General features: G+C 52.2%; 12 protein-coding genes across 12 annotated transcripts; 5 read left to right on the top strand and 7 right to left on the bottom strand.

Moving 5' to 3' along the window:
• Positions 1-2281: 2281 nt before the first annotated feature.
• On the bottom strand, positions 2282-3319 carry AYO21_11201 (hypothetical protein; the record flags this gene model as incomplete). Its single annotated transcript, XM_022661097.1, has 1 exon — positions 2282-3319. The coding sequence occupies one exon, from the start codon at positions 3317-3319 to the stop codon at positions 2282-2284; it is 1038 nt and encodes a 345-aa protein (XP_022506605.1).
• Positions 3320-5568: 2249 nt separating this feature from the next.
• Positions 5569-6380, bottom strand: AYO21_11200 (hypothetical protein; the record flags this gene model as incomplete). Its single annotated transcript, XM_022661096.1, has 3 exons — positions 5569-5827; positions 5876-6192; positions 6249-6380. The coding sequence occupies 3 exons, from the start codon at positions 6378-6380 to the stop codon at positions 5569-5571; spliced, it is 708 nt and encodes a 235-aa protein (XP_022506604.1).
• Positions 6381-7872: 1492 nt separating this feature from the next.
• Positions 7873-10038, bottom strand: AYO21_11199 (hypothetical protein; the record flags this gene model as incomplete). Its single annotated transcript, XM_022661095.1, has 1 exon — positions 7873-10038. One exon carries the CDS (start codon positions 10036-10038, stop codon positions 7873-7875), a length of 2166 nt encoding a protein of 721 aa, XP_022506603.1.
• Positions 10039-10737: 699 nt separating this feature from the next.
• AYO21_11198 (hypothetical protein) lies at positions 10738-12288 on the bottom strand (the record flags this gene model as incomplete). The annotated part of the gene is made up of 1 exon (XM_022661094.1): positions 10738-12288. One exon carries the CDS (start codon positions 12286-12288, stop codon positions 10738-10740), a length of 1551 nt encoding a protein of 516 aa, XP_022506602.1.
• A 376-nt stretch (positions 12289-12664) lies between these two features.
• On the top strand, positions 12665-14284 carry AYO21_11197 (hypothetical protein; the record flags this gene model as incomplete). The annotated part of the gene is made up of 2 exons (XM_022661093.1): positions 12665-12787; positions 12839-14284. The coding sequence occupies 2 exons, from the start codon at positions 12665-12667 to the stop codon at positions 14282-14284; spliced, it is 1569 nt and encodes a 522-aa protein (XP_022506601.1).
• Positions 14285-14620: 336 nt separating this feature from the next.
• Positions 14621-15700, top strand: AYO21_11196 (hypothetical protein; the record flags this gene model as incomplete). The annotated part of the gene is made up of 1 exon (XM_022661092.1): positions 14621-15700. One exon carries the CDS (start codon positions 14621-14623, stop codon positions 15698-15700), a length of 1080 nt encoding a protein of 359 aa, XP_022506600.1.
• Positions 15701-15799: 99 nt separating this feature from the next.
• AYO21_11195 (hypothetical protein) lies at positions 15800-17584 on the bottom strand (the record flags this gene model as incomplete). Its single annotated transcript, XM_022661091.1, has 1 exon — positions 15800-17584. One exon carries the CDS (start codon positions 17582-17584, stop codon positions 15800-15802), a length of 1785 nt encoding a protein of 594 aa, XP_022506599.1.
• Positions 17585-18525: 941 nt separating this feature from the next.
• On the top strand, positions 18526-19395 carry AYO21_11194 (hypothetical protein; the record flags this gene model as incomplete). Its single annotated transcript, XM_022661090.1, has 1 exon — positions 18526-19395. The coding sequence occupies one exon, from the start codon at positions 18526-18528 to the stop codon at positions 19393-19395; it is 870 nt and encodes a 289-aa protein (XP_022506598.1).
• A 1250-nt stretch (positions 19396-20645) lies between these two features.
• Positions 20646-21522, top strand: AYO21_11193 (hypothetical protein; the record flags this gene model as incomplete). Its single annotated transcript, XM_022661089.1, has 2 exons — positions 20646-20657; positions 20707-21522. 2 exons carry the CDS (start codon positions 20646-20648, stop codon positions 21520-21522), a joined length of 828 nt encoding a protein of 275 aa, XP_022506597.1.
• Positions 21523-22147: 625 nt separating this feature from the next.
• Positions 22148-22999, bottom strand: AYO21_11192 (dephospho-CoA kinase; the record flags this gene model as incomplete). The annotated part of the gene is made up of 1 exon (XM_022661088.1): positions 22148-22999. The coding sequence occupies one exon, from the start codon at positions 22997-22999 to the stop codon at positions 22148-22150; it is 852 nt and encodes a 283-aa protein (XP_022506596.1).
• Positions 23000-23607: 608 nt separating this feature from the next.
• On the top strand, positions 23608-25089 carry AYO21_11191 (hypothetical protein; the record flags this gene model as incomplete). Its single annotated transcript, XM_022661087.1, has 1 exon — positions 23608-25089. One exon carries the CDS (start codon positions 23608-23610, stop codon positions 25087-25089), a length of 1482 nt encoding a protein of 493 aa, XP_022506595.1.
• Positions 25090-25746: 657 nt separating this feature from the next.
• AYO21_11190 (hypothetical protein) lies at positions 25747-27096 on the bottom strand (the record flags this gene model as incomplete). Its single annotated transcript, XM_022661086.1, has 1 exon — positions 25747-27096. One exon carries the CDS (start codon positions 27094-27096, stop codon positions 25747-25749), a length of 1350 nt encoding a protein of 449 aa, XP_022506594.1.
• Between the last annotated feature and the right edge of the window lie 289 nt (positions 27097-27385).

Below are 27385 nucleotides of genomic sequence, written 5' to 3'. Positions count from 1 at the left end.
CCTTGTATACGGTATACCCCATAAACCCTTGACGTCAGGTCAGGTCAGCCCAGCTCAGCTCTTCAGGGGTACGCACCAGGGACGCCGGGAGATCCAAGTCCGCTCTTCATTATTTTTTTTTCACTTTCCCTTTCCCCCTCCCTTTGTGGTGTGTGGTGGTGGTGGTGGTGGTGGTGTGGCACTTGTGGCACTGTGGTTGTGGAACCCAACCCTCCACTCCATCGCCCCAAAGACCTGACGATCATTTCGACAATCGCCGATAGAGTCCTTGAAATGGGACAAATCCCCAGATCGTAGCAAAGTATACCTCGTACAAATGAGATGAGTTCTTACTTGGAGTATAACTCAAAGCCCTCTCCACTCCTCCCTCCATCCTGTCCCCTCTCCGTCTAAGAAAGAAAGGGGGGGAACCGGGAAAGGTCCGATCATGGACTGGATTATCCGTGTCCCGATCAGGATCAGCTCGTCAAAGTTCTTTGTCTATCCTCTCACGTGCCTCTATACTGTCTATTTTGGGGAGGGTTATAGAAGTTGTGTGGTTTGGGTGTGTGGATAGGTGGGTGATCTTCATCCAGGAACTCTCGGGATGGTGGCACTGGGTGGCGTATGTCTAGGTACTGTGTCTACCTCCCTACCTGTATACCTACCTACCTATCTCATCCATACCTACCTATTTCTGTAGTTCAAAATCCCTGCGCAGGATATGTACGTGGAAAGTCACGGGGAGACCTTGAAAGTTGATGAGCCTGAGCATATTTCACCATCGGCAACCAGCTGTCTTACCTATGTACTTGTACCATGAAACTCCTAGAAATTTGTCACTCGTGTCGACTCAACAAGGATGAGTAAGGACATAGCGAGCACCTATCTGTAGCAATCTACATTCATAGTCAGCCAGGCTGATCCTCTACTCAACCCGGTATACTCAACAACCTTCCCCACGAAAGGATTTGTGTTCGACAAAAGATTTGGAAACAACCCGAGCAGGTTTTTTTTGTGTTCCAAATAAATAAACATAATTTCCTCGACTTACTTGCCTTGCCTGCCTGAACCTTTGCTTTCTTTCCATCAAAAGCTTCCCAAGTACACACGTACCACGTACTGCCTTGCGTGGCAGGTAGATGCTGCAAGCCTGATTCGCGGTGACCGTACGCGCGCACTCTGCTGCCCCATCCCACCATATGGAGGAATGCATGGTCTTGCTTCCGGCCGCATAAATGAGCCAGCCAAGGTCGAGTGCAGTTTGACTTAACCTGTCAATACTTGTTGACAAAGCTTTGATTCCCTCAGATTCCTTACTTTCCGTCAGAATTCAATGCCGGCATCACCGGATCAGCACAGTACATTACCTAGGCAGTCTAGGCAAGCTGGAGACCTAGACTTCCTAATTGGGCTTTATACTTTATTGATACTTTTGCAGCACAGACACAAATTGCCATCCACAAGCTTGTGCGCAATTGTTGCCTAATATACCGAGTACTAGTTATTCCTCTGCTGCTAATAATTAATAGCTACCATCCATTACATGTCGCATATCCTCGGCACCCGACCATGGTGCACGGCCCGGCACAAATACAAATGCACCTGTGAGCAACAAAAACGTACAGCGACGCAGCGATACTCCACTTTGTGGGAGAATTGCCATTCCCTTCCGGTGGCCTCTGCCTCCTTGACTCTTGTCCCGCTCCTTTCCAGGTATCTGCGTAAACTGCACTACATGTGCAAGCCATGAAACCTAGTTGTGCTGAACCATTCCATGCTCGTCAACTCGTTGCGAGGCCCAGTCACTAATTGCTAGCGACAGAAACTCCGGAGCAGCAGAACCCGGGTCCAGAAAAAATCAAGGACCTTGCCTGGGCACCCATGCATCCTAGACGAGCGCAGCTGAAGTGGCGTTGATAAAACGCCGAATGGCTTCGAGTAGGTGAGCAATTCGGCCACTCACCAATGCGCACCGCCACACGAAGCGGGGCAGAGGCAGCATTCTGAGAATTTCTGACCCCGCCCCGCGACATGCTAAACTGTCTTTGACAGCAACGACTGCACGTCTGATTGACCGAATGGTCCTGCGTGTTCCGCAAAGTAGCTGAAGCCAGACACAAAAATTGCTCTGAGGGATATCATCGAATAGAAAGCCGCCCTGTTCCGGCAAAGATGAGAAGGACCAGAAGTGACCTGCTCGCCTGGGCCGGGGTCCCCAGGCAGCAAACTGATTCCGCGCTAAGTGGTACATGGACTAAAAACAATGATGATTGGCTGTGGACGCCTAGATTTCTTCTCCTCAGTCGGTGGGCGCCGGAGTGTGCACCTCAAATTCTGCAGACCGGTTGAACTCTGGTAGAGGCGGGTGCAGCATTTCGTCGTCGGTCGACCCTGCAAAGAAGTTGTCGGGCATCACGGGCAGACTGCCAAAGTTCACCGGCGGAAATTCTCCAAAATGCTGACTGGCGAGGGCGAGTTGTTGACTGAAGAAGTCGTTGCCAAGTGCGTTGAGGTGGGCTTGGATCTCCTCGGGGGACTTGCACCCTTCACAATTGGCATGTGCAACGAGGATGGCGTTCATCTGTTGGATTTCATCCTTCATGCGCATCACTTGATCCTTGAGGTAGGCATTCTCGATGGCTTTCTCCTGCGAGTCTCGTTGTAGCCGCTCCGTCCTCTCTTTTTTGTTGATCCGGCACTTTGCTGCAGCCAGTCTGTTCTTCTCCAGCGACTGTTTTCTCTTCTGCTCCTCAGGCGAGTCTCCTTGTTCGATGGTGGTGGATGCCTTCCGTGTCGCCTTTCGCTTACGCCCAGCGGTCGTCTTCGCCGGTGTGGGGTCGGTATCTGTAGCTTTAGGCCGGCCCTTTCCTCGTCTTCGTGGCTGTGGATCTGCTGATTGAGATTTGGGCGACAATTTCTCCTCCTTCGAGTCGGTACTGTCAGTCGAGTTCGACCGTGGCGGAGTCATTTGACCATATCTTGCCACTGCCGTCGAGGTCTTTGGCAGTACCGACGTGATAAACTTGTCCATCTCGTAGGCATCGAGATTGATCGGGGTTTCTGTCGAAGGCTTCAAGTCATCTTCCCGCTCAAACTCGGGCCATTGAGACATAGGGTAGTCATTCGGTGGACTGTAAACTTGGTAGTCATTGAGTGTCAGAGGCTTCTGTGGCGGGTCAAAGCCGAAGTCGTCGTCTTCAAGTTGCACGGATGCGAAGTTGGAGCTGGAAGGAAACTGGTAGTCACGGAACGTGTAGCCATCCAAGTCACTGATGCTGGGGGTGGCAGATGAGATGCCTGCCGACGACAGGGCTGAGTGAGTCGCGAGGGTTGCCATAGTTGACTGTCGGAGACTGTTGTCTCTGTGAGGCGCAATACTCTGGAAAGGTTTTAGAGCTCCAATGCTCCAGGGACAATGTGGCTTGTACACAGGTTCCGTTTGGACGAGACCCGATTGGCACCTAGAGGTGTGTCCCTTTAGTTCGCCTGTTTGTCGGATGGAGGTTGTGTTTGTCTTGGACGTATCCAGAATGGTGGCACAGAGGAGGAATATATGATTGCTTTGGTAGGAAGCGGAGGGGGCTTGAAGCTGAAGAATGTTCCAGAGGGAAGAGGGGGGGAGTTTGCAGAGGAAAAAGCTTCCAGGAGACAGGTAGGGCGCGTAGCTTGGTTCGCAAGGGATCGAGTTTTATTTAGGATCAGCAATCGGTGGGTATCAACGGGGGTTGGAATTTGAAGCCAGGTATTTCGACTTGGAAACTGAGGATGGATCGGAGAAAACCACAAGGCAGGCTTTCGCTCGCCGTGAACGTGTTGAGGACTGTAGGTTGACGCGGTGGGCTGTCTAGCTACACAGGTGGGCCGCGGCTTGTGGAGCGAGATGGTGAGAGGGAGAAAAGAGAGAGATCGACCGATGGCCCTAGTCGTGGCGGCGGATGCTTGACCCGGTGAGCTGGAGGAACTGCGGGCTGAGAAGTGGCTTTTATTCTTTCTGGAGTGTTTGCTTTCAGCTGGGAAGCGGCCCAAGTGGCTGCAACGCGGCAAGGGTGGAGTGGCTGATTCGAAGTTTGGAAAAACCTGGTAGGGCCCAAAGGAATAAACTTCCAGGAGGGAAACGAAGGAGGGGTGGCTTGAGGGCTGGAGAGGAGAGAGAGGATGGGCAACTGTAGGAGAGCAAATGGGAATCGCGAAGAGAGGCGCAGTTTTCCTGGAACGGCATGTGAAGGAAAAGAGCGGGATTGAGGTGTTTCTCAAGTGCGGGGCAGACTAAAAGATGCAAGGAAAAACAGGTTGGACGCATGGATGAGATGGCGTGTGATGGCCACATTGGGTGACTGACTGGAAACAAAGAGCGCAGGTGGAGAGAAACGGCCATGCAAGAGCCACTGTTTGTACATACTGCAGGCCAAGTGATGGCAATAAGCGGTAGTCCGCCCAAACAAAGAAACCTCACCTCCCCCCTGTCTCGCTCTTGTGGTGCCTTGACACTTAGATTCCTACCTATCTAGGTACTGTTTGCAGTTGGCATGGGCATGGGGCATGTCACCGCTGCAGAAGAGCGAATTACCCGGGTTACGGATCGGGGTGTCTTGATCGAGCATCTGTGCCTGCATCGATGCCGCTTCCCAATGGCCCCTCATCCCCCTCCGCTTCTCTGACCTTCTTTAGCCTCTCTAGCCTCTCTAGGCCCCCCTAGAAAATTCGTTAGGCTGCCCTGGCTCCCCCAGCCCATGGATCGCTTCCCGGCTATGTCATCGACGATCGGGCATGGAGATCGGCAGAGATCCCCCCAGTTTCTGGGTGCGTTTCTGGTCATGGGAATTCATCAAAGTGCCATCTGGCCAGGCTGATCCTCTCGCTACTGGGCGCCACTCGGGGCCTGTCATCCGTCGAATCAACACTCTGTGTAAGCCCCAGCAAGGCCCTGACAGGCTCAGTATCGACGATTGCCCCCCTTTGATCGCCCTGCCTACATAAAACGTCCATGTCCCATCCTACGACACCCTCGGCTACGTCAACTTGCAACGAATCGCTGGTCTCATCCTCGATCTCGAAAGCCAAAGCCTCGTGGCAGCCAAAGACGAGAAGAGGCTAAGGGAGAAAGACTCAGTCGGACATGGGACAACTCCTGGTTTATCCTTTATGGCTTTAGGAGCTCGTATTCTTCGTGACCTGTTGAGCAAGGACAGAACAAAGAGCACGGAAAACTCCTGTCCTCTAGGTACGACGAGGGTGACAACAATGCGGTGACTTATCGGCCATGTAATGTGTACGTCATCCTCGCATCGACGGTGGGCATCTGTCCCGGACATGCGATCCGGACCGTGGCCACCATTTGCGTATCGCGACGCGGACGATTGAGCCGCGCAGGCAAATCAAAGAGGGAATCTGCCGTTGATTGTGTCCTTGTTGGGTATCGTATTATTTTATGGTGTTTCTCCGAGCCTCAAGAGTCCCACTATTAGCCAAAGATATGCCGTCATAACTTGCACCAGGATCACCCAGATGGCCCAATTGTTGAATCACCTTCCCCATGCTCCTTTGCTATGCTTGGACAAATCCGCGCAAACCACCCCACACTTTGTTTTACAACAACATCATCGTCAGCCCGATCAACCCGGCGCCCACCGCGGAAACAAACTCCCAGCGAGCGGCTCCCACGCTCGCGCCACTGTCGCTGTCATTTGTTGCACTGGCACTTCCACTGGCGCTGTTAGACGCCGTACCACTTGTTCCCGATCCCGTTGACGTAGCTGTGGATTCAGTTCCGCTTGCCCCAGTGGTGCCAGCACTAGTATTGTCGCTAGAATCGGCGAACGCGGTGATCGTCACTGGCATGAAAACACTATTTTGCGGTGAGTATAAGCAAGACATCCGAGAACATAAGACTTACATTTCCGACTGCGAAAGGACCGTGACGCTGGTCGTCGTGATGATTTGTGTATCAGTGTCGGTTGCCGTCAACGCTTCCGCATCCGTGGCGGTCTGCGCGTTCAGGACATCTGCTGGCCCGATATATGTCTCTGTGCACGTAACGGCTGTTGTTCCTTTCACATTGCAGTCGAGCACCAATGACAAAGGATCGAAAGTCTCCAATGCCTTAAAAGTCGATGGACCGAAGGTAATGGTAACCGCATCTGGGCCAAATCCGCATTCACTCATGTCAGCGTTGGTGGGACACGAGATTGCCATTGTGGTCTTGGAAGCATCCTACATTGAAAGGTTAGTCCGTGCATATCAGCAGATGGCAGAGAATGTGGACATACAGAAGCAATGAGGGACCCCAAAAGAGTTTGCTCGTCCGCACCAGGAATGAGAACATTGACGACCGACGATGTTTGAGCGCTGACTGCGGTAGCCATCGCCAGCGCGAGGGCAGATTTCTTCATTGCGACCATCTTTTTCGAGGTTATACACTCTTCGGGGCTTGCTTGGGAGTTGAGTGCTTGTGGAAAGTCTATCGGATGAGGCCCAACAGGAACATATAAAAGTGAAAGACGTTGAAAGAATGAAAAAACCCACAGGCTGTTGGAGAAAATGCGCACAACTCATACGAGTAGTTTCTCTCTCCAGGCAAGTTTGACCCTTTTTTCTCCCAGTTCCCGTAGCAAGTTGGGGGAAATTGGCATGTGTCAATGGCGTCGGGGCCACTGTTTTCAAACTGCCCCTTTTCGCTTTGGTTCGACCACTCGGCAGCTGTGCAGGCGCCCAAATCGACCGGAATGTGCCCTGACCAGTAAAATTAATCGGGAAGCCGATTAGAGAGTCCCCACCAAGAGCGAAAGCGAAACAGATATGCTGCTAGCCCGACAAAACGGTGTTCGTTGGTGCCCCCCCGGTTTGCTCAGATTTTTTGATTCCATGCTGTTTGACTGCCACTGCCCAGGACGGCGGCTGCTACCGAAAGCTTAGATTCTTGGACTGGCAGTGCGCCGAACGCATCTGTACTCGCTGGTGAGAGATTCGGCGAGACTGACGGCTGTCATTTGAGTTGATATGCTTTCAGGGCAAGCGAAATTTGACAACGGAATGTAAAAGTTGGTAGGCCGTTCGAAAAGAGTGCCGGTGAATCGTGAATTTGTGTCTGCTTGCTCCCGAGACAAGCACTTGGGCTAGACGACCCGGTTGGGCTAGACCAGACGACCGCCGTTGATGCCAGGGGTTTAGCTGCAAACTTGACATCGAGGTCAAACGCAGCTATGCCGTTTTTGAATAATTACGATCGTGAATAATAGTACCTACTCCTCGGTCCTCTGGAGTCGTAGCAGCTAGGAGAAAAGCGCAGTCAAATGCCAAGGTTTCACCGACGCTTCAGGAAATGAGGCACTTGACCGTTCCTGGTCATTCTGCTCACGTGCTCTGCCGCCGATGGGCTTCTACTCTCGGGTACAGTTGCCCGCTACCGCAAACAGCCAAGTTCGAGTAGGAATGCTTCGAAAGCCATGGTAAGCTCACTCGGCGCCAGGTCACCTAGGAAGAGGAGTTGTGGAGTCGGTAAATGGCGGGCAGCAATCCGGGGCACCGATCCAACCGAGCTGAGTCACATGACACTGGCATGAATACCCCTGACTTTCTCTCCAGACACAGAGGTACTGAGTATGAGGCTCTACCGTGTCCTTCGTGCCTAAAAGTCTATTGAGCTACGCCCTTATACGGGCACTGTCAACTGTTGGTGGGAGTTTTTGTTTGTCTCAATTTTAGGTAGGTATCACCTACAAGTCCTCAGAAGCCGTCCACCCACCGTCGATAAGTGGCACTGCTGAGTCACTCCCAATTTCCTGGTTTCGGATGGATTTAACTTGCTGCACTCGGTACTCGGTACTCGCGAATGTCCAGATGGGTTAATGATCGTTCTATTTGACGCTCCTTGGTTTTGCTAGTTGCTGAATCTTAGGAGGCACGGTCATCGCCGGGAGCAGTTCCACCTTCTCGACTCAGTAGCAATTCCTCTGCTTCTCCATCTGCTTCACTCAGACTGTGAACTTTCCTCATGTCGACGCCCTGAGTTCCACTAATGCCTCCGTTTCCATCATGCTTGACCAACGTCTTGGCTCTGATCAATACCTTATCCAGCCATTGCTTAACGTCCTCGCATCCCCATCGGCGCCGGGGGTCTCGTTCGATCATTCCGGATATGCATTGAACAACCATTTCACCTGTACCTATTTCGTGTCCTTCATTGTCGATCTTTTGAGCAAGGCCAGTTGGAGTCCTGCCTTTTTGTAAGTCACGCAATACATGCATCCGTTCTGTACTGGTCAAACAGGGCCACAATAGTTCGACAAAAATGACACCAAGCGCAAATACATCAATCTTCTCGTCCACTTGTGCGTTGGCCTTTGCTTTGCCTGTGGAATCAGCCCAGGGCGGAGGTCGATAGTATTCTGTCCCAACCATCCTGTTGGTCTTTCCGCTGCCATTTCTGTTTGTCTCGAGGCCATCTTCTTTAGCCAACTGTGCAACAAGTCCGAAATCACCAATTCGGGGATTGACGTAATATTCACTGTAATCTTTGCAGCCGAAGCAGGATCCTACATCGTAATATCCGTCCGAGACCAACCCGACCGCGGGAAAGCTCAAGCCAGAGATGAAAATATTGGATGGTTTGATGTCACGATGTACCAGTCCTTTCGCATGGATATACTGCAACCCGCACAAAATGCCCATGAGCAATCGTAGAGCGGGAACCAGGTGAAAACAGTGTCTGCGGATGGGGTTGCTGGGTGCACTTCTGGCGTTGGCTGGCGCTGGTGCCAGATACTGTGCGAGAGTCATGGGATATACTGACATCTGCACATGCAGTACATACACAGATTCATCCATGGCTGGATCATGCGAAGCGCTGGCCCTTGCGTTGCCATCTGTAAAAATCTCGGAAGCCCGGGCGGAGGATTGGTCATGACTAGTCTCACTGACGGATTGCGTTGGGTTGGCGACACTCTCCACGTCCTGAGCAGGAGTGTTCGGTCTACTGTCGAAACCGAAAATGATACCATCGCCGTGTTCCAAGAATTGTCGTTGGGTCGCGACATTTCGATCAACTGGTCGCGAATGTCTCGGCCGATCAGCGATGAGTCTCCTGCCCTGAACTGTGGGGCTTTGTTTGGTGATCTGGGGTGCTATTGCAGACATCCCTCTCGGCTCTTCTATCCATGTTGCATGGTAACGGACGACGTTGTTGTGCTCGAGCTGTGCCAGGGCCTGAACTTCTCGGAGTATGTTTTCCAACTCTTGATGTCCCGATTCCCTGTACCGCTGCGACATCCGAGGGCTTAAAGGAATCTTCTTGACGGCGTATTCCTTTTTGTCAAACACGTTGTAAGCATGGTATACTCTACCAAAGCCTCCTTTTCCGAGTAATCTTAGTTGCTGGAAGCTGGACTCGTAGTGGCTGCGATGGGACGTCGGCGTAGATAGGACTAGATCACTGTACGGCGAGAGATGAGTCGGGCTGTGCAGAGATAAGTTGATCAGGTCTGATGCGAGCAAGTTGGGAACGAGAGATTGAGGCTGATTGTTGGCGTTGGTCGGTGAAACTTGATGTTCGAGCAATGGTCGAGTTGGCCCATGGAGGAGATCATGATTCTGAACGCCCCCAAGTGCAACACTCTCGATGCCCGCCAAGTACGCCGCTCTTGTCTGCTCGTTGTCCCTTCCGTTGGCGGTCGGTATGATGCCAGTCAGTGATAACGACTGACTGAGTTGTTCGTAGAGCTTGTCCGCTAATGGCTGGACTTCCGCCGATGTTCTGGTAAATCCGGATCCTGGCCTTGCATTGTTCAGGATCTCGCAAGCTCTGCTCCTGGCAAAATCTTCGAGCAGTGCATTGAGAAGGTTTGTCCGGTGCTGGTCGACGTTGGATAAGGTACTTGTCTGAACATCCACCTCATCTGCGAAGGAGATACTGCCATGACTGGACAGTGATTCAGTGATAATGGTCTGGCCTTCCTCAATGCTTTCGATGACTTGATGTGATGGGGCCTCATCCTCCCCTGACCTGTCGCTGTCAGAGCTGGAGCTATCGTCGGAAGGTCTGCGGAAAAAGGCAGAACTCATCCCTTTGATCAGAACCAATCGACCTCCCTGTCAGCAGTTGATCAAGGACAATGATCATGGCACGAAGGTGAAGCAATGCTTAAGGGATTTGGAGATGGTGGGCTTTGTGTGAAGAGATAGACGGCCGTAGATGATCGTAAGAGTTTGCCCAGTCGTCTATACTACACCGTTGACACGACCGTGTTGTAGCCTTACACGCTATGCAGGATACTGGACACCTTGTCGGCAGCCATGCATGGCTTGGCGAAGCGTGCCACGCGATTCGATGCCGTTCGGTCTCGATTGGGAAAACCGAAGGGCGTGCGCACTTTGACAATGTCGATAAGGCAGGCACCAAGAGTGAGAAGTGGTTCAGCCTCGATCTACACCAACTTGCATATGAGAGATAAATTGTACGAATGGAAGACTAAGAAAGCCTTAGATGCTCTAGCCACTTGGTAACTGAGTCGGAGAGCACGAGAGAAAGTTATTAACCATGCGCGCTAGTTATTAGTGGTGCTAGTTGATGTCATATGATATCATACACAGCACGTGAGAGACAGTTTGGTGGACGAGGCTGTGCAAGGCTGCACGAGGCTGTACGAAGTCCTTGAAGACAACTTATAGACAACTTATTCAATCAACGCATTAAGCCTTTCATCGTCAAAGCAAAATCAGTGCTGCCCGTGGTATCATTGTTCCTCTGTTTGAATGCCTGCATCATTCCTCATCGTTCACGTCAAGGTCTTCAAAGTCATCCAGGAGTTCCTCCATATTAATCTGAGGCACCTCATCCTCACTGGTCTCCCCAGTCATCATGCTCATCTCGTCTGCATCCTTCTTCTTCTGATGCTTCGCTTTGTACAATGCTAAAGTTTGTCTGAGCTCCACATCTTCCTCCACATCTCGCAAGAACATTTCATAGTCGGCATCCATCCTATCCTGGTCGGCCTTCTTCGGCAATAGGTCGCCCTCATCTTTGGCCATTCGCTTGAGCCTCCAGTTCCTGCTTTTGGGCTTCTTCTTTCTTGCGTAGAATTTCTTGACCAGCATCACATCTGGAATGGTCGACGAATAGTTGTGACTTTGCTCCAACTCTTCAAACTGCGGATTGTTAAAGTTCGTTCCCGTCAAGTGGTAACCAAGCACCGAGTCCCCAGCATGCAAAACTCCACCGAGATGTGTTCTGCAGTAGTAGGTTTTGTCGTTGACACCGAGATCTGACGCTCTTGCTACCGTGGCTTCTGCCCCAAAAAAGCGACCATTTTGGGTGCCTAGCGGTTCGATGTCAAGTACAACAAATTCCACGAGTTCCTGCACATCTGCAAGGCTTTTGAAAGGCGCTCGCCAGTACGTCGACGTCGGCATGTCTGTTGTCTGTAGTGTAGTCGGATCCAATAGGTTGATTGACGTGCCCACTCGGTAACAAAGGGTCAAAGGTGCAATATTGCCGATGGACTTGGCCATCTTGATGGGTAAAGCAACTAGATCGTCTTTGCATATCGGTAAGAGTTCGCATGAGTATGTGAATTTGTATGATTTCGTCGAGGTATGGATATCCATGGAAATAAGTTCCTGAGATTTCTTGACTTTGATCGGTGTCGTAGAGGTGAGGAAGTCGACAAACTTTTCTGCATGATTCCGTTGAGAGAAATAGAAATCGAGCCCGTCCTTGACCTCCTTGATGTTGATCGTGTCCTTGTGCGCTTGGTGTTTGAGAACCAGCTGCTCAAGGTACAAAAAGGTTCGTTTATGAGGCACTTTCTGTCGAACTTGGACTGAGGCTCGCCAAACATTGGGTGTATATGATTTCGCGCATTCAGGGCATTGTTGAAAGGCAACCACGTACTCCACCTCGAAAGTCTGTTGCAGGATCGTTCCTTCATATGCCTCTTGTTGAACCGTGATCTTTACCTTGATCCGCCTAGAATGGGGTTCCGTCCAGAGGAAATTAGCATCGATGATTCGAACTTTGTTAAGACCACGGAGTTTCCGCAGACAAAGAGCAAGCAACTCTCTACTCTCTGGAGCTGCCGAAACCCACTGTGAAGGTGGGCTTAGCCATCTTTCACAATCTCGGCAAGTGTGAAGTACACCTTCTCTCTGAATGCCTTCTGATACGTCGATCGTGAGTTTGATACAGTCATAACATAGAGCACCTGCAGACGCAGTCCCATCGATGGGAGCGCCACAGTTACAGCAGAGAATTGTCGCCGCTTGCGGCTTGTTCACTGAAGGCAGTGCGACTGGAGCATCAAGGTCCATCGACATCGTGAAGCCACTGAATGTTGTCTGGGTACACCGTTGACACAAAATCACAGCCAAGAGAACGAGAGTGGTAAAGAGGGAGGAACAGAGAAGAAAAGGCTGAAGAACGAGAAAAAGTGACTGTCTATTATTCAGAATTCGCCTCCCACTGGTTGAGCCCGATCGCCGCCAAGAAAATATTCTTGCCCCAGCCTTACACGTGACAATCTTCGCTCTACCTTCACTTTCGAGACATCAGGCTGAAAGCTGGGTATGGGAGGAAAGCCTCGGAGGGACGGACAAATCGCCGAGGTTCGTCCTTCGCAGTCCATTACTCAACAAACGGAATTCCCTTGCCCATCTGTGTTCAATGTAATTCTCGTTGTCGCTTTTCGTCGACATGAAAGCCTGTTGTGGGAGATACACGGCCTATCTTGTGGCACCCAGCGCTATTGCCAGAACAACGGCGTTTGCAGCAAGATCCAGAGCTCCATTTTCTCCATTGGCACTGGGCCGTCGAACGGTAGGTTCTGATCAGTAAGAGACAGTCCATTTGAGCTCACAGGCAATGCAGATGTCTTCCACGGCCATTAAGTACGGCGGACTGCCGAAAGAACTTCCCACAGATGATCCTGACGACGTCCTGTTCAACTCTCTTTACGGCGTGCGAACCATTGAGTTGAATCGACCCAAGAAGCTCAACTCCCTCAACGGCTCAATGGCGAGAAAAATACTCCCTCGACTTCGGGAGTGGGAAAAATCGCAAATGGCCAACGTCGTTCTGATAAGCGGTGCTGGCCCGAAAGCTTTCTGCGCAGGCGGTGATGTTGCAGAACTGGCGTCACAGAATAAACAGGGACCAGAAGGTCAAAAGAAATCTTCGGATTACTTTGCTCTTGAATACAAACTGGACCATCTGATTGCCACATACAGCAAGCCATACATAGCGATCATGGATGGCATAACAATGGGCGGTGGTGTTGGTCTTTCGGTCCATGCACCTTTCCGAATTGCGACTGAGAAGACCGTCTTTGCCATGCCCGAGACCACCATTGGGTTCTTCCCTGATGTTGGTGGGAGTTTCTTCTTGTCTCGCCTGGATGGCGAGATTGGTACATACCTAGCCCTGACTTCTGAGCGACTCCATGGTGTGCAGGCCTTCTACGCTGGTATCGCGACGCATTACGTCGACAGCTCTGTCTTGGCACAATTGACAACTCGACTCTCCGAGCTGGTCTTTAAAGACTACGCTGATCTGAACGAACGACTGGAACTTATCAACTCCACGATCTCCGAGTTTTCAAGCTCGCTACCCTCACCTGATTCCTACGAAGCTGCCAAGTATGGGAACCTCACCGGTGCCTTGCGAGAAGCTGTCGATCGGGTCTTCAAGTACAACTCAGTAGAGGAGATCTTGGGCGCTCTCCAGAAGGAAGCAGAATCAGCAGACGAGAAGACCGCCGAGTGGGCGAAAGCAACCCAAAAGACCATTGCTATCCGATCACCCACGAGTCTGCGTGTCACGCTACGTCAGCTCCGAGAAGGAAAGCACTGGAACATCTCTGAGACCTTTGTCAAAGAGCACAAAATGGCCAGCAGATTCATGGCACACCCCGACTTTGTGGAGGGTGTCTCTGCACGCCTGATCAACAAACCGCCCACGAAACCTGTATGGAATCCTGCCACGTTAGCAGAGGTCTCGACGGCCGACGTGGACGAATTCTTTGTCGCCCCTACGGAGCAGGAGGCTCTGCAGTTGGTGGAACCCCATGAAGGAGCACTTGATCAACACTACACAGACTACCCACATGCCAAATTTGCTTTGCCTCGGGAGTCGGATATTGAGGCTGTTGTCAAGGAGGTAGGTCAGGAAGGATCAAAGAGGGTGATTGATGATGTGTTGAGACTGTGGAAGAACAAAGCTGGTGTGAGAGAGAAAGTCCAGGAAGTAATCGCACGGAAGACTGTCTCCAGTGACGGAAAAGCACTTCGCTGGAAGGGCGAGAGTGCTCGCCTATAGATACCGTACATAGAAGAGCTGATAGAAAATTTGTAGCAATATGAAGAAAATATCTCCCTCAAATCTATTCAGTATGGACTCAGCCACTGCAAGCCACTCATTCATTATTGACCATCATTCCCGCCAGACTTTCTCCAACCAGAAATTTTTCTCCGCATTCTCATTCACCTCACCACCCACCACTTCAACTCTCACACATGTGAATGGCTTTCCCGCCTTTTTGGTCTCTTCTTCACAAGTACATTTCGCCAAAGAAAATAGCTGCCAAGAGAGAGGTCTTCTTCTTGTTCGTTCCTGCGATTCGACGAGTTTAGGTCGTTTTGACAGTCTGAGACCATGAGTTCCGACCGGAGGAATATGTACCTCGACGCCGGATTCTCGGACGAATCCGACCAGGATGTAGGCTACGATTCCGAAGCGGCCGAAGTGTCGAAGGCCGGGAGGGCAAGTAAGAGGCGGAAAATCGAGCGCGAAAGCACTGACGAGGAGGAAGAACTGGATGCGTACGATCTGAAGCGCAGACGAACCCCTAAGGAGAAGAAGAAGAAGAAGCAGACGGCGAGCGGCCCCTCCGCGACAGTCCAGCCAGAGTTCGACGACCGTGACGATGTACATGAGAATGAGGAGGATTACGACGATGGCGAGGATGCCAAGCATGTTGAGAAGCAAGGTCGGGATGCAGAAGCGACCAACGCTACAGCAGAAAACCAAGAACTCCAGTCCGCGTCCGCGACAGGCGAGCCTACAAACCAGAAGAAACCCAAGAAATCCAAACACAAGGAGACAACTCCCGGTGTGGTGTACCTCTCATCCCTCCCCCCGTACCTCAAACCGTCTGCGCTGCGTAACCTCTTGGAACAGCGCGGCTTCTCCCCAATCAAGCGGCTCTTCCTCTCCCCCGCGTCGCGGCACGCACACAACTCGAAAAAGAACTCGCGCCAACTCTACACGGAAGGCTGGATCGAGTTCTCGTCCAAGAAGATCGCTCGAAGATGCGCTGAGACTCTGAATGCCACGACCGTGGGCGGGAAGAAGGGCGGCTATTACAGAGACGACCTGTGGAATATGAAGTACTTGAAAGGGATGGCGTGGGAGGAGTTGATGGCTGGCATCAGGGAGGAGAAGAGAGAGGAGGAGGGCAGAAGGGATGAAGAGAGGAGGACCATCGCCCAGGAGACGAAGCGCTTCATCGAGGGCGTGGAGGAAGGGAGGAGGGTCGAGGGAATCAAGAGGAAGAAGGCTGGCAGGAAAGGAGACCGCGAGGAGACGGGAAATTCTGGTGGAGGTGACAGTGCTGTGGATGTCAGGAGGACATGGAGGCAGACTGAGGTCAAGGGCAAGAAGAAGGGCCAGGACTCTGCTGTGCCCGAGAGGATAAGTGATGATGTGAAACAGGTATTGAACAGGATCTTCTAAACGCTTGCGCCACCTCAGAACTACCATCAAATCTCGAAGGACCGGCCCGCAAGATGTCTAACTTTAAGGCAAAAACACGTTCACATAATTCACATCATGTCATCTCTTCTTTGGGAGTCGAAGCGGATGCGCTTCCGTGTTCAAGACGAACTCGTCGAGACTTACAACGCTGGGATCCTCGAATAACAGCCAAAAGTACTTCAGCGTCTCCGCCATCCAGAAGCTCTCCATCTTGTCCGTCTGCCGTGGCTCCGCCTGCGTCACGTCCTCGATGCAAGAATACCCAAACTCTGTGCGCGTGTGCTTGGTGATGGCCTCGAACATTTCCCATGCACCTTCACGCAGGGTCTCCTCCCCAGTGATCCGGTAGAGGACGAAGATCGACTCGATCGCTTCGGGGCGCAGTTCGTAGGCACGGTCGGCGATGGCCGAGACTCCCTTGGGCAAGTGCAGCCGCTGAGACTTCGTGCGAAGGCGTTCGTCTTCCGGAAGCATTTTGTCCTGGGGACTCTCGTCCTGGGTGTTGAGGAGGAGCATGTGCTTGAACCAGGCCTTATCATCCCATTTGCATAGAGTTTCGTCGGTTGGACACGATATGAGGTGAAACATCTCTGGCATGATGGCCGTCGCAGTCTGCTTGTACGCCCACATGCAGCCGCGGACCAATCTCGTAGCCGTCTCCAGATCTTCAGGGGAGTTAAAGAGCTTTGCTGCCAAAGCGAACATGCCTCCAGCGAAGCAGGCGAGGTGCTGAGTCTGAGGCGTCACCTCGGTGTGGCCTGGCCTGTAGGCCTTTAATGTACCTGCCATGAGAATGTCTTCGTTGGTAGGAGTCATAGGCTTGAAGAGAATGAACTTCTTTATGGGATCTTTGGCGATTTCATAGAGTCTCTTGTACTGCTGATTGGCGCCGCTGAGCAGCTGATATTCCTTGGGGAAATACTCGTAGACAGAATCAGCAGATGCTCCGATGGAGAAAGAAACCCCGTCACCGAACCAGCATTCTCTCGCATTGACGATGTGCGGGAAAAGGCCCGGTGCCCTTGTGTAGTTCTGCTGGCTCTCTAGGCAGTCCGAGATGCGCTGTACCGCGTCGTAATACTTGGGCTCTCCGGTCAGCTGCGTGAGCCTAGTAAACTCTAGGCTCAACGTCCCGAGTTCAGCAACGAGCGTGTGGCCTGATGCACCTTCTACACCAATCTTTGACCACTTCGTGACCGGCATGTGGTTCGGAGTGTCGAAAGCACCGTACAGCATTTCACCAAGCTCTATGGCTTTGTCGAGCAATTCGGGATATCGTCCATTGCTCACATCGTACGCACCGAGCAGCCCTCCCAGGTGCCGGATCGTTGTCTCGAAGACATTGATGGGCAGTTGGGTGGCAGTGTTGAAGTCAATGCCGACCACAGCATGGACTGCGGCCTCAAACTCGTCTTTCATGCCCATCAGCCAGAGCGTGTCTAAAGCATCTACCAGCGTCAAAGACCAATCCCCGAAAGACCTCCTATAACCTCCCGTGACTGGCGCCAGCTCATCTTGCAGCCACGCCCTCTCTCGATATCCTTTCCACGAGTGCACCATAGCCTCTCTGATAGCCTCTAGACGAGCCAGTCGAGACTCTCTAGCAAGCCCGTCCTCGGCCTTGAACTCATGTTGGATTTTGGGGAGAATTTGAACCCCTGTCGGAAGAGGAATAAAGCTGGCAATGGGGTTGATCAGATGTCCCTTCCCGGGCTTCAATGGGCGATGAGGATGGACTCCTTCAGTCCCAAACGATACCCTGGGCAGAGCGTCTAAGGCTGATCCACGAAGATGCAGGAGGAGGAAGAACAGAGTGCACGCAACAGCCACCACGAGCACCAGCCGTTGCCTGCGAACTGCCATCGCATGGTAGGCGCAACACGGTTCAATATCACTCGTACAGTGTCCCCACTAGGTCATACTGATAGGGGAGGTCTCCTTGTGTTCTCTTGCTTCTTGCCTCGTCAGAATATGTGCAGGTCCGGCCTTGTCATCAACTCTCTGATTGCGCTCTTTCGGCAGATTGAACTGGGGTCAAGAAGGATTTTGGGTCGTGGGGTCTTCATTTCAGGGCACCATGTCAGGGGTTAGACCCATTCAAGTTTAGAGGCAACGGGAGGCGAACGCCCACTTGTCTTGCCGGACCTTGGCCCGACGAGCCGTAGTTGGTGTCCTTGGGACGAGACCTCTGCCTCTAAACAGCACTTCGATTCATTCCTCTCTTCATCACAAGACCTAGGCGAGACTGCATCTTCGAGTCCACGAATACGAGCACCTCTAATTGCCCGAGGCTGGAAATAAATGTCTCTGTTTTCGTGGGCCACCCTTGGCAAGACACCCTAGAATCTGGAACCCATTCGTCAACGAGCAGGCCCATTCAATCTCTCAGGCTGCGCTAAGGCAGGTACAGCCACAAGCAACGTACGCTGATCCTGCCCCGGATCGATGGGTCAGTGGCTGTCGGCCGGCGGATATAGCGCCCCTTTTTGGTTCTTTCAGGCTTCAATTCTCCACCATGGTAGATGGCGGATAGCAGCCCCGGTCAATGTCTCGTTGGTTGCAAGGGCTAACCTTGAATATTTTGGATCTTGTGTCTGTCGTCGAGGTACATAATATTGTTGCTGGATTGCACTTTTCGTCCTCTTCTTCAACCTCGTCGTTCATGTCACTCGTTTAACCTCCTTCAAAAGCCCCTTCGTTTGGCTGCTTCAGTAGTCATAGTCATTCGTTTGTTCTTTTGCTCGCATAATTCTATTCGGTTGCTCCTGGGTACAATAGTCCTCTTACACGGTTTCTCATTGAAGATGAAGACAAGTCAACTATTTGCTCTCACGGCTGCCGCCGTCACCGGAGCTGAGGCATACTACAAAGGATTCAATATCGGGGCCAATCTCGCCAATGGCGCCTGTCGGAGCGAGTCAGATTGGGAATTTGTCTTCAACAAGATCGCTAGCTTTCCGGGAAACTTCAAGAGCGCCCGACTGTACGCTTCCAGCGACTGCAATACCCTAGCCAACGCGGTCCCTGCCGCCATCAAAACTGGTACCTCGCTGCTTGTTGGCGTCTGGACCGAAGACAATACCCATTACGAGGCAGAAAAACAAGCATTATTGGAAGCCATTCAACAATACGGACACGATTGGATCTTGGCCGTATCGGTGGGCTCTGAAGACCTATACCGGGGCGACACGGACGCAAATACCCTGGCGTCACAGATCAACGATGTTCGCGGTATGCTCTGGGGTCTTGGAGCTAGCAGCAAGTCTGTTGGACATGTTGATACCTGGACCGCGTGGGTAGACCCTGCCAACACGGCAGTGATCGAAGCCGTTGACTGGCTCGGAAACGATGCATATCCCTACTGGCAGGGCGTTGGCATCGACAATGGTGCTGCTAGTGACGCATACTGGGCTGCAGTCAACCAAGTGCGAGCGGTCGCAGGAGGTCGCGATGTGTGGACTACTGAGACGGGCTGGCCAATTTCTGGCGACGCTGTTGGCAGTGCAGTTCCCTCGGTCGACAGTCTGCAAACGTTCTGGTGGCAAGTTTCGTGTGCAAGCTTCAGTAGCCTTAACTACTTCTTTTACGATGTCGACGACTTCACTGCCTCGCCTAGCTTTGCTGTGGTCGACTCTAACTACGACCCTCTCATCGACATGACTTGCGGTTCGTGAGCAGTCGGGCCCTGCATGATTCAAATCTATTCAACAGGCTCATATTGAGCTGTCCAATCCTTGACATGTTTGCATAGCGTGGTGGATAGAGGGTACTTGGGAGCAACCCGGATGGAAAATAGACTCAAATTCTAGAGAATCTCCAAGCAGATACAGTATACATCTAATACCATGGCACATATCACAAGCCACCAAGCATGTATGGTTTCTTCGCCGGGACACCGATTCAGCCCACCATTTCTCGACCTAACTCTTCATCCCCAGGATTCCCAACAGCTCGAGGGTCTATTCATTAAGAAAACAAAACAGAAACCGGTAGTGAAGCAAAAACCAGAGCTCAGATCGGCAAAACTTGTGATTTTCACGAGGGAAGTCAAACGATGTCGGCTGGACAATCGATATAAACGTTCGTCATCACTGCTGCTGGACTGTTCACGAAGAACTCTCCAACAGCTGGAGGAGGTTATGCTCCCTTTTAAAGATGCTTGTCGTGTTGATTCTGAAGTTGTCGTCGACCATCGAATAACTCTGTCACTGTCGTTGAAATTGTACTGAGTACCGTTCAGGCAAGTGGTAAGAACAGGAGACGACCGACAGCAACATCCCGGTCCTGTCCCTCTGTACGTTTATGGTATCTGGAAGTCTGTCCGGCCATTGATGATGTGGGGAAGGAAACAGAGGCGGAAGAAACTCTCTCTTGATACATGATTTGTATCCGTCCTTGCACTTGGTATGTCCGAGCAGCGAGCGAAAAGGGGAAGTGGCTTCTAGAATTGGCACCTCGGTCCTCTGAATCGAATCGGTTCGATGAAAGGCAGCAGGTTACACCATTTGGTCGGACAGAGCGAGGCGCAGCGTTGTTCACTGTAACGTGATGGTGGAAGAGTGAGTCATTTGTCCGCTGACCAAGAAAATGCTGCTTGTCAGACAGAAAGTCTTGAATCGATTATTGGGGCACCCAAGACAATGAAGCTGCCGTGTCATTGGGTGGTGCATTTGACTTTGCTGCTGTCAGACCGAGCCGCCCGTCCCAGTTACCTCGTTGGGTCTAGATTCATCCGCCTCGGACGACGACAAGCTCAAAGTGGTTTTTCAATGCTTTCATCCCACTTCCCTCTTTCTTCTCTCTCTTCCCTTCCCATACCCGTCCCCTCTCCCCTTCCTGCCTTGCTACCAGGCAAAAGAACAGCAAGGCGTCTATCACACTTCCACCTGTCCTGACCGGGGGTCACCTTGGACAGTTGTTCACCATGGTTGTTACCGTTACTACACAACCTACCCGTCAACTCGTCTCACTCTACCCGCCATAAGAACCATCAATGGCACGAGTGGGAGTCTCCGGTTTCACAGAATAATTACGTACGGTCCTATCCTCTGGCTATCAATGATGGCCAGCGAAATGTTCAATCACAATATTACAACTGTCCCATCGGCAACGATGATAACTCTTCGGCGCTCGGGTGGGACAATCTTGACGTCTCTGATGAATGCATCGGCGACGCCTGCCGCGATGAAGATACATATCAGATTCTGAAGGATGCCACGCACCATATGGGCGAGACTGCTCCTCCTCTTTCAGTTGGGGAGGTGGCGCCTCCGAGGGAGGATCCGTCCGACTTGGTGGGCAATGTGCCTCTGAATTTCCCAGAGAGCTTCTTTGCCAACCCATTCGCGGTTTCTTTCCCAGGGGATATCCCGTGCCCAGGAGCACCCAGCAGCCAATTTATGCCTGGATGCACCACAATCTCAATCCCTAGTCCTTGTGATCTCAGCACCAAGTCCTCTCCTATGACACCGGATATCGGTTTCTGCGGGGCTTCGGATGCAAACAACTCGATCGGAACACCAAAGTCGATGGCCTGCACTCCATCTAGTGCACCTGACGCTCGTCTGTCTTCAAAAGGCGTGGCGAGTGCGACGACGAAATACGGACCACAAATCCATTTCGTTGACATGGCCGACAAGAAAGGGGCTCAGCGGATACGTAACACGATCAATTCTCGAAAACATCGCCAAAACAAGCTTGACAAGATACGAGAGCTGGAGAAGAAGTTGGCAACCATTGAAGCGGAGAAGAAAAGGTGGCAAGGACGAGCAACGGAGATGGGATGGAAGCCATCTCAGTAGAAGTATGACAGTCTATTCTTTGAATTATGCTGGTTCAATACAAATTCATTCACAACACTACCCATTGGCCTTTTTCGAAGCGTGTCTACGAAAATCTCCAAACGAGAGAAGGGACTAGAGAAGTATCGACTTGAATTGTAGAAGTAGAGACCAGCCCCCAATTCTGATGTGATGCTCGAGGAAGACAGCAGATAGCAGTAGATGAACCTGGTCAAGGGGCATTGAGATGTCTGATCTCAGCACTGCAAGTGGATTCGTCACGCACGGAGCGGCATAGCAGCATGTCGAAGAGAGGTTTTGTGGACGGCGGCCACAGCCTTGCCCAGCCTCGTCCCTTCGACAACTCAACTCGTGGTATCGAGTGATATCACAATTACTTCTCGCCAAATGTTCATCTCCAATTAACACGGACCCACGCCTAAACATCCGTGTGTATGAACCTCTCGTCATAGAAAAGATTCTTTGATATCGGTCCATCTTTGAAACTCGAAAGGGGGTATAAATTGGTTTCCCATGTCCAGGGTCAGAATCAGCCCACTTGAGCGAAAACCGATTTTCTCTTTATAAAATTCTAGTAGTATGAGCACTTGTTTAACATTTCGTCGTCAATTTTTCTTTTTCTCTTTCATTTCGGCTTGGCCATTTCTTCACCTCTCTCCTTGATGGTCTTTCGCCGCGCGTACCAGCTCCAAAGGACTTCCCAGGAAGCGACTGTGGCCATGAGAGGCGGGCAGACGAGGAGTAGGAGACTCCACCACCGCGGACTCTGCGACTTGATCTTCGCCATGACGTCCGCGATCTGGAGCTTGAGATCGTCCTTATCGCCGTCGTTGTAGAGAACGTAGCCTTTGCCCGCGTTCGGCTTGCCGTTGTTTCGACGTTCGCACCGTGCAGCTTTCTCCCGCACGTCCACCTGGCTTTTGACTCTGTTCTCGGCGTCCTCGGGCGAGAGATGCGGGTCGCGTTCTCGGAGGCGTTGCATCTGGATCGCCGGGTCCGACACGGCGACGACGATGACGGTGCTGCAGAAGATGTCCAGGCCGGACTCGAACAGGAGGGGCACGTCGACCAGGACGGCCCAGTACCCGCGGAAATAGTAGTACAGCATTGCGCGGGCCATCAGGAACCGCACCGCGGGGTGGACGATGGCGTTCAGCTTCTTCCGGTCGCGTATCCTCTCCTCTGTGTTGCCAAAAACCCTTCTCCCCAGCGCAGGTCTGTTCAGCGGTCTTCCCTTCCCGTTCGGCCCGTCTTCATTTCCACCGCACTGGGGATCCGAGGCGGGGAGGAGGAGGTCGGGTGTGGTGGGACCAAAGGTCGCGACTATGCGCCGGTATCCCCATGTGCCCGGTTCCACGGCCTTTCGTGCGAGCAGGTCGGCGTCAACCAAGGGCAGCGAGTGCGGAGGGGAGGACAAGATCTGGGCGCAGGTGGATTTGCCCGTTGCGATCGAGCCTGTGAGACCGATCACAAGCATCGTGTGTTTCTCTGCTGCAAAGGGCCAGCGTTACTCGAGCATAGAGCAAGTCTTGGGAAACAAGTTACCACAAAGCTTCAGATCAAGCGGGCACAAGTTACGGCTTGACTTCGCTGTAAATGGATGGCACTACAGCACCTTGTTCACTCGTGAAAGCCGACAATGGCCGAGGTTGACATCGAGATCCGGTGAAACTATATTCCGGTGTCAAACAAAGTGGGCTGGCGAGGCTGATGTTTAGCCTGGCACTCTGGTAAAAATCAAGTATCAACCACATCGAATGGTGTTGTAGGCCAGCGATGGGAGAGCAGTCTCAAACGCATGTCCCAACAGTGTATTGGTGATTCGATACAACGCATACATTTGGTGTTGTATCTGTCAGGCTAGACCTCCCCACCTGCACTTTGAGTGACTCATGCTGGTCATACCAATCTTTCCTCCTGTTTGATCAAACACCGTCAAGTGAAATGGGACGCTATCGCTTGGATTGAGATCCGTCAAACTCTTGGACCTGGGTCTCACTTATTATGACCTTTCGACCCCTCATAAACATCCATCGACTTACAAGCCTTCGCCGCAGCACTTCCCAAATAAGGGCTTCATCAAATATGACTACCATCCACCTGCCGTTGACACCGGCGGAGAAATTGTTCCGGCAATGCCTCCTCGACTGCCGCGAGGAGATGAAATCTGTCCCTGGAATGAAGGATCTCGTGCTAAGGTGGACGGGAGGCTGGGTCCGAGATAAACTGCTCGGGGTGCAGAGCCACGACATCGACGTGGCACTGAGTACGATGACAGGGTGGGAGTTTGGTCAAGCTCTGCAGGCCTTCATCAAGAAGCACGGGGCCAAATACGAAGAACAAGCCGCGCAACAAGGCTTCAACTCGCAGGTCAAGGACATCCACAAGATCGCAGCGAATCCCGACAAGTCGAAACACCTGGAAACCATCACCACGAGAATGTTTGGCATCGACGTCGACTTTGTCAACCTCAGGAAAGAGGTCTACAACCACCACAACCGCCACCCACAGGTGGAATTCGGCACTGCGGAGGAAGATGCGCTCCGTCGAGACGCCACCGTCAATGCCCTCTTCTACAACCTCGACACGCAAGAGGTTGAAGACTTTACGCGTCGAGGACTCGAGGACATGAAGAACAAGATCATTCGGACACCTCTTGCACCGTATCAAACATTCAAGGACGATCCGCTACGGGTCCTCCGTCTCATTCGGTTCGCGTGCCGACTTCAGTACGAGATCGAGACGTCTGCGAAAGAGGCGATGAAAGATCAAACCATCCACGAGGCTCTCCGCTTGAAGATCAGTAGAGAGCGTGTGGGGGTGGAGATCGGCAAGATTATGGCTGGACCCGACCCCTACACAGGATTGAAATACGTCAACGAATTTGATCTGTACTTCACCGTGTTTGCCGATCCGGCAACGTCACCGACAGACGACTCAATCGATGCTGGACAGGCGGTCATCGCCTACGACGGACTTCGAAGGATCCTGGACGAGAAATCCTCCATCTGCCTCAGCCTACGACCAAAAGAGGATCAAGCCCTGAGTTGGTTCCTCGCGGCGTATACGCCGTGGTATAAATCATCTGCAAAAGCATATCAAGCCTCCAGGGAAGGCATTAAGGCCACCAATAGCATGAGCAAGGTCCTGAAAGATGCCATCGACCTACGAACCTCCATTCTCGAAGCGGTGCAGGCAGTGAACGACGAGAAAGCCGTTCGGGGTGACATGGGCATGACTCTGAGACAGTGTCGAGAGGCGTGGAGATCGCATGTTCTCTTCTCACTGCTATGTGACATTGTGGAGCAAGGTTTCTCGACCGCGACGGACCGATATCAAAAGTTCGCTGCTTACCTGCACGATCAAGACCTCGAAGCCGCGCATGCCATCACTCCGATCCTCAAGGGGAACGAGATCAAAGAAGCTTTTGGCAACCCAAAGGGAGGTCCGTGGCTCAAGAACGCAGTCGATGAACTGGCACGCTGGCAGTTCAACCATCCAAACGGAACGAGGGAAGAGGCAATTGAGATGATCTCGAGCAAAAAGTCGGAATTGGGTCTCGGTTGAGGCTGCGCAACAAAACGGGCTGGCTAATCAGGGAGGCATCCCGGAGCTGGGCAAAGGCGGAACTCCCCCTCTATCTCACCGATCTATCTCCGGCAGGTGTGAGGAACGCCTCCCTCTCATTTCCTTCCGGCTCGCCTCGGTTTCCTCTGCACTCAGACACATCCCAGAAATTACAAGATACGTGCAACGTACCTTATTACTTCCACGAACACCACCTAGCAAAAACCCTCCAAGAGCAGCCTCGGCAAGAACCTCAGCAAGAGTTCTATCTCGAAACTAGCCAAAATAGCAGAACCCTCTTTCATACTCAGGGGTCGTAACCAATGATGGCGGTGGTACAGCCTCGCATCGAACCAAGCTCAACGAGCAGTAGCGGCAACCGAGGAGCCGAGGCGAAGGGATATCGGTCAGGCAGTACCCAGAGCAATTGACGGGGCAGGCAACACCACAAGCTGCTAGGCAGTCTTGGACTCGTTCCATCAATGGCATCAATACTGCAATAACAATCTCGCTATTGCTATGTGGCATGGACTTTTAAATGGACCTGGACCATGGAATCGAGCAGCGTCGACTTCTATACTAATCGCCATGGCATGCGGGAGCTCGCATGAGGTGAAATGAACAATGACCTGTACAATTCTCACAACAATCTCTCCTTTACAGCTTCGCGCCCGCAAGCCTAGCAGCTCTCAGCTTGACATCCTTGACCTCTTGACGGACGGCCAGGTCGAGCATGATTTCTTCACTACCACCACCGACAACGTGAACACGCACATCTCGACTGATCTGTTCGATCCGGGCACCTCGCCCCGTCTTTGAGTAGCCGGCTCCACCCATGATCTGCTGTGCCTCTCGACACACCTTTTCCAAGCACCTTGTGCTCATCACCTTTAGCAAGGCTGTCATGCCGCCGATATTGACCGGCTTTCCTGTCACGCGTGAAGTTTCAATGATGTAGCACAGCTGCTCGAGGAATGCGTGGGCGGGTTCAATCAAGAGTCCGAATTTGGCAATCTTTGCCTTGATGGGAGGATGCTCGATCAGTTTCTTGCCAAAGGTCTCGCGATCGCAGGCGTAATTGTACGCATCTTGGGCGCAGACCCGAGCGAGACGGAGTGAGGCAGTAGCCAGAGAGAGACGCTCTGGGTTGAAGTTAGACATGATCATGGGGAAGCCGCCGCCTTCGCGTCCAATGAGGTGGTCCGCGGGTACTTCGACATCGTCAAAAGTGATGTAGGTTGATCCTAAGAATGTTAGAGTGGGTTGGTAGTCAGAAACAGGATCAAGTGTCATACCGCTGGCGTGGACGCCTGTATTCTCCAATCTTCTTAATGTGACGCCCTCTGCCTTGAGCGGGATAACCAACAGGCTGATCCCTCCATGGCCTGGTCCACCGGTCCTCACCGCAGCTGTACAATAGTCGCACCAGAGAGCGTTGGTGATCCATTTCTTATTGCCGTTCACGATATAACGATCTCCCCTCCTCTCCGCGGTGGTTTTGATGTTGGCGACGTCGCTCCCTCCGTCTGGCTCGGTGATGCCCAGACAAAATCTGAGCTCTCCTCTGGCGATCTTCGGCAGCCACCTTTGTCTTTGTTCTTTTGTTCCATAGCGCGCAATAGGCGGTGCACCGATAGAGTTGCCGCCTGAAATGCCCCACATTGGACCACACCAGCCCAGACGGCTGACCTCGTCGGTTACGATAACGGAGCACCACGTATCCCATTCGTCGTAAGGTATTCCGGCAGGCAGTTGGACACCGCCCGCATCAGCGGGATCAACGACAGGATGCGTGACCGCGAACCCGAGCTGGCAATATCGTAGACGGACATGCTCCGGCACCTGGCCTGCCTCTTCCCATTCTTGCGCATAGGGAGCGATCTCGGTCTCAATGTAGTTGCGGACAAAGGCACGGAGGCGGTGGTGTTTCTCCGTGTAATACGGATCCCCGAGATCGAGCTGAGGGAGGAGTGGTTCGGAGAAAGGAGCTGGGGCGGTGGGAGCCATTTTTGGAGTTCGATTGTGCAGTTAGGTAGGCAGCGGAGGCTCAAGCTGCCCAATGTACCACTGGTTACATTTTTATACTTGATCTGGGGCGCCTAGGGTAAGACGCGCCACAACCTTGGAAGAAAGACGCGGGGAGAAGTGAAACTAACGACGAGCCCGAATCGAGCCTCGGCCGGATCAGTCTTGGCGAACTTGGCGAGAGTAAACCAAAATGGGAAACAATATCACGGTGGTGACATCTTTGGTGCATTCGTGTCGGATATCCATCTCCAACAAGGAAAGGCTGCAT

The sequence above is a fragment of the Fonsecaea monophora genome (genome assembly GCF_001642475.1).
Source record: "Fonsecaea monophora strain CBS 269.37 chromosome Unknown Scaff148, whole genome shotgun sequence".
Taxonomy (NCBI): domain Eukaryota; kingdom Fungi; phylum Ascomycota; class Eurotiomycetes; order Chaetothyriales; family Herpotrichiellaceae; genus Fonsecaea; species Fonsecaea monophora.
This window is presented reverse-complemented; position numbering and strand designations above follow the sequence as displayed.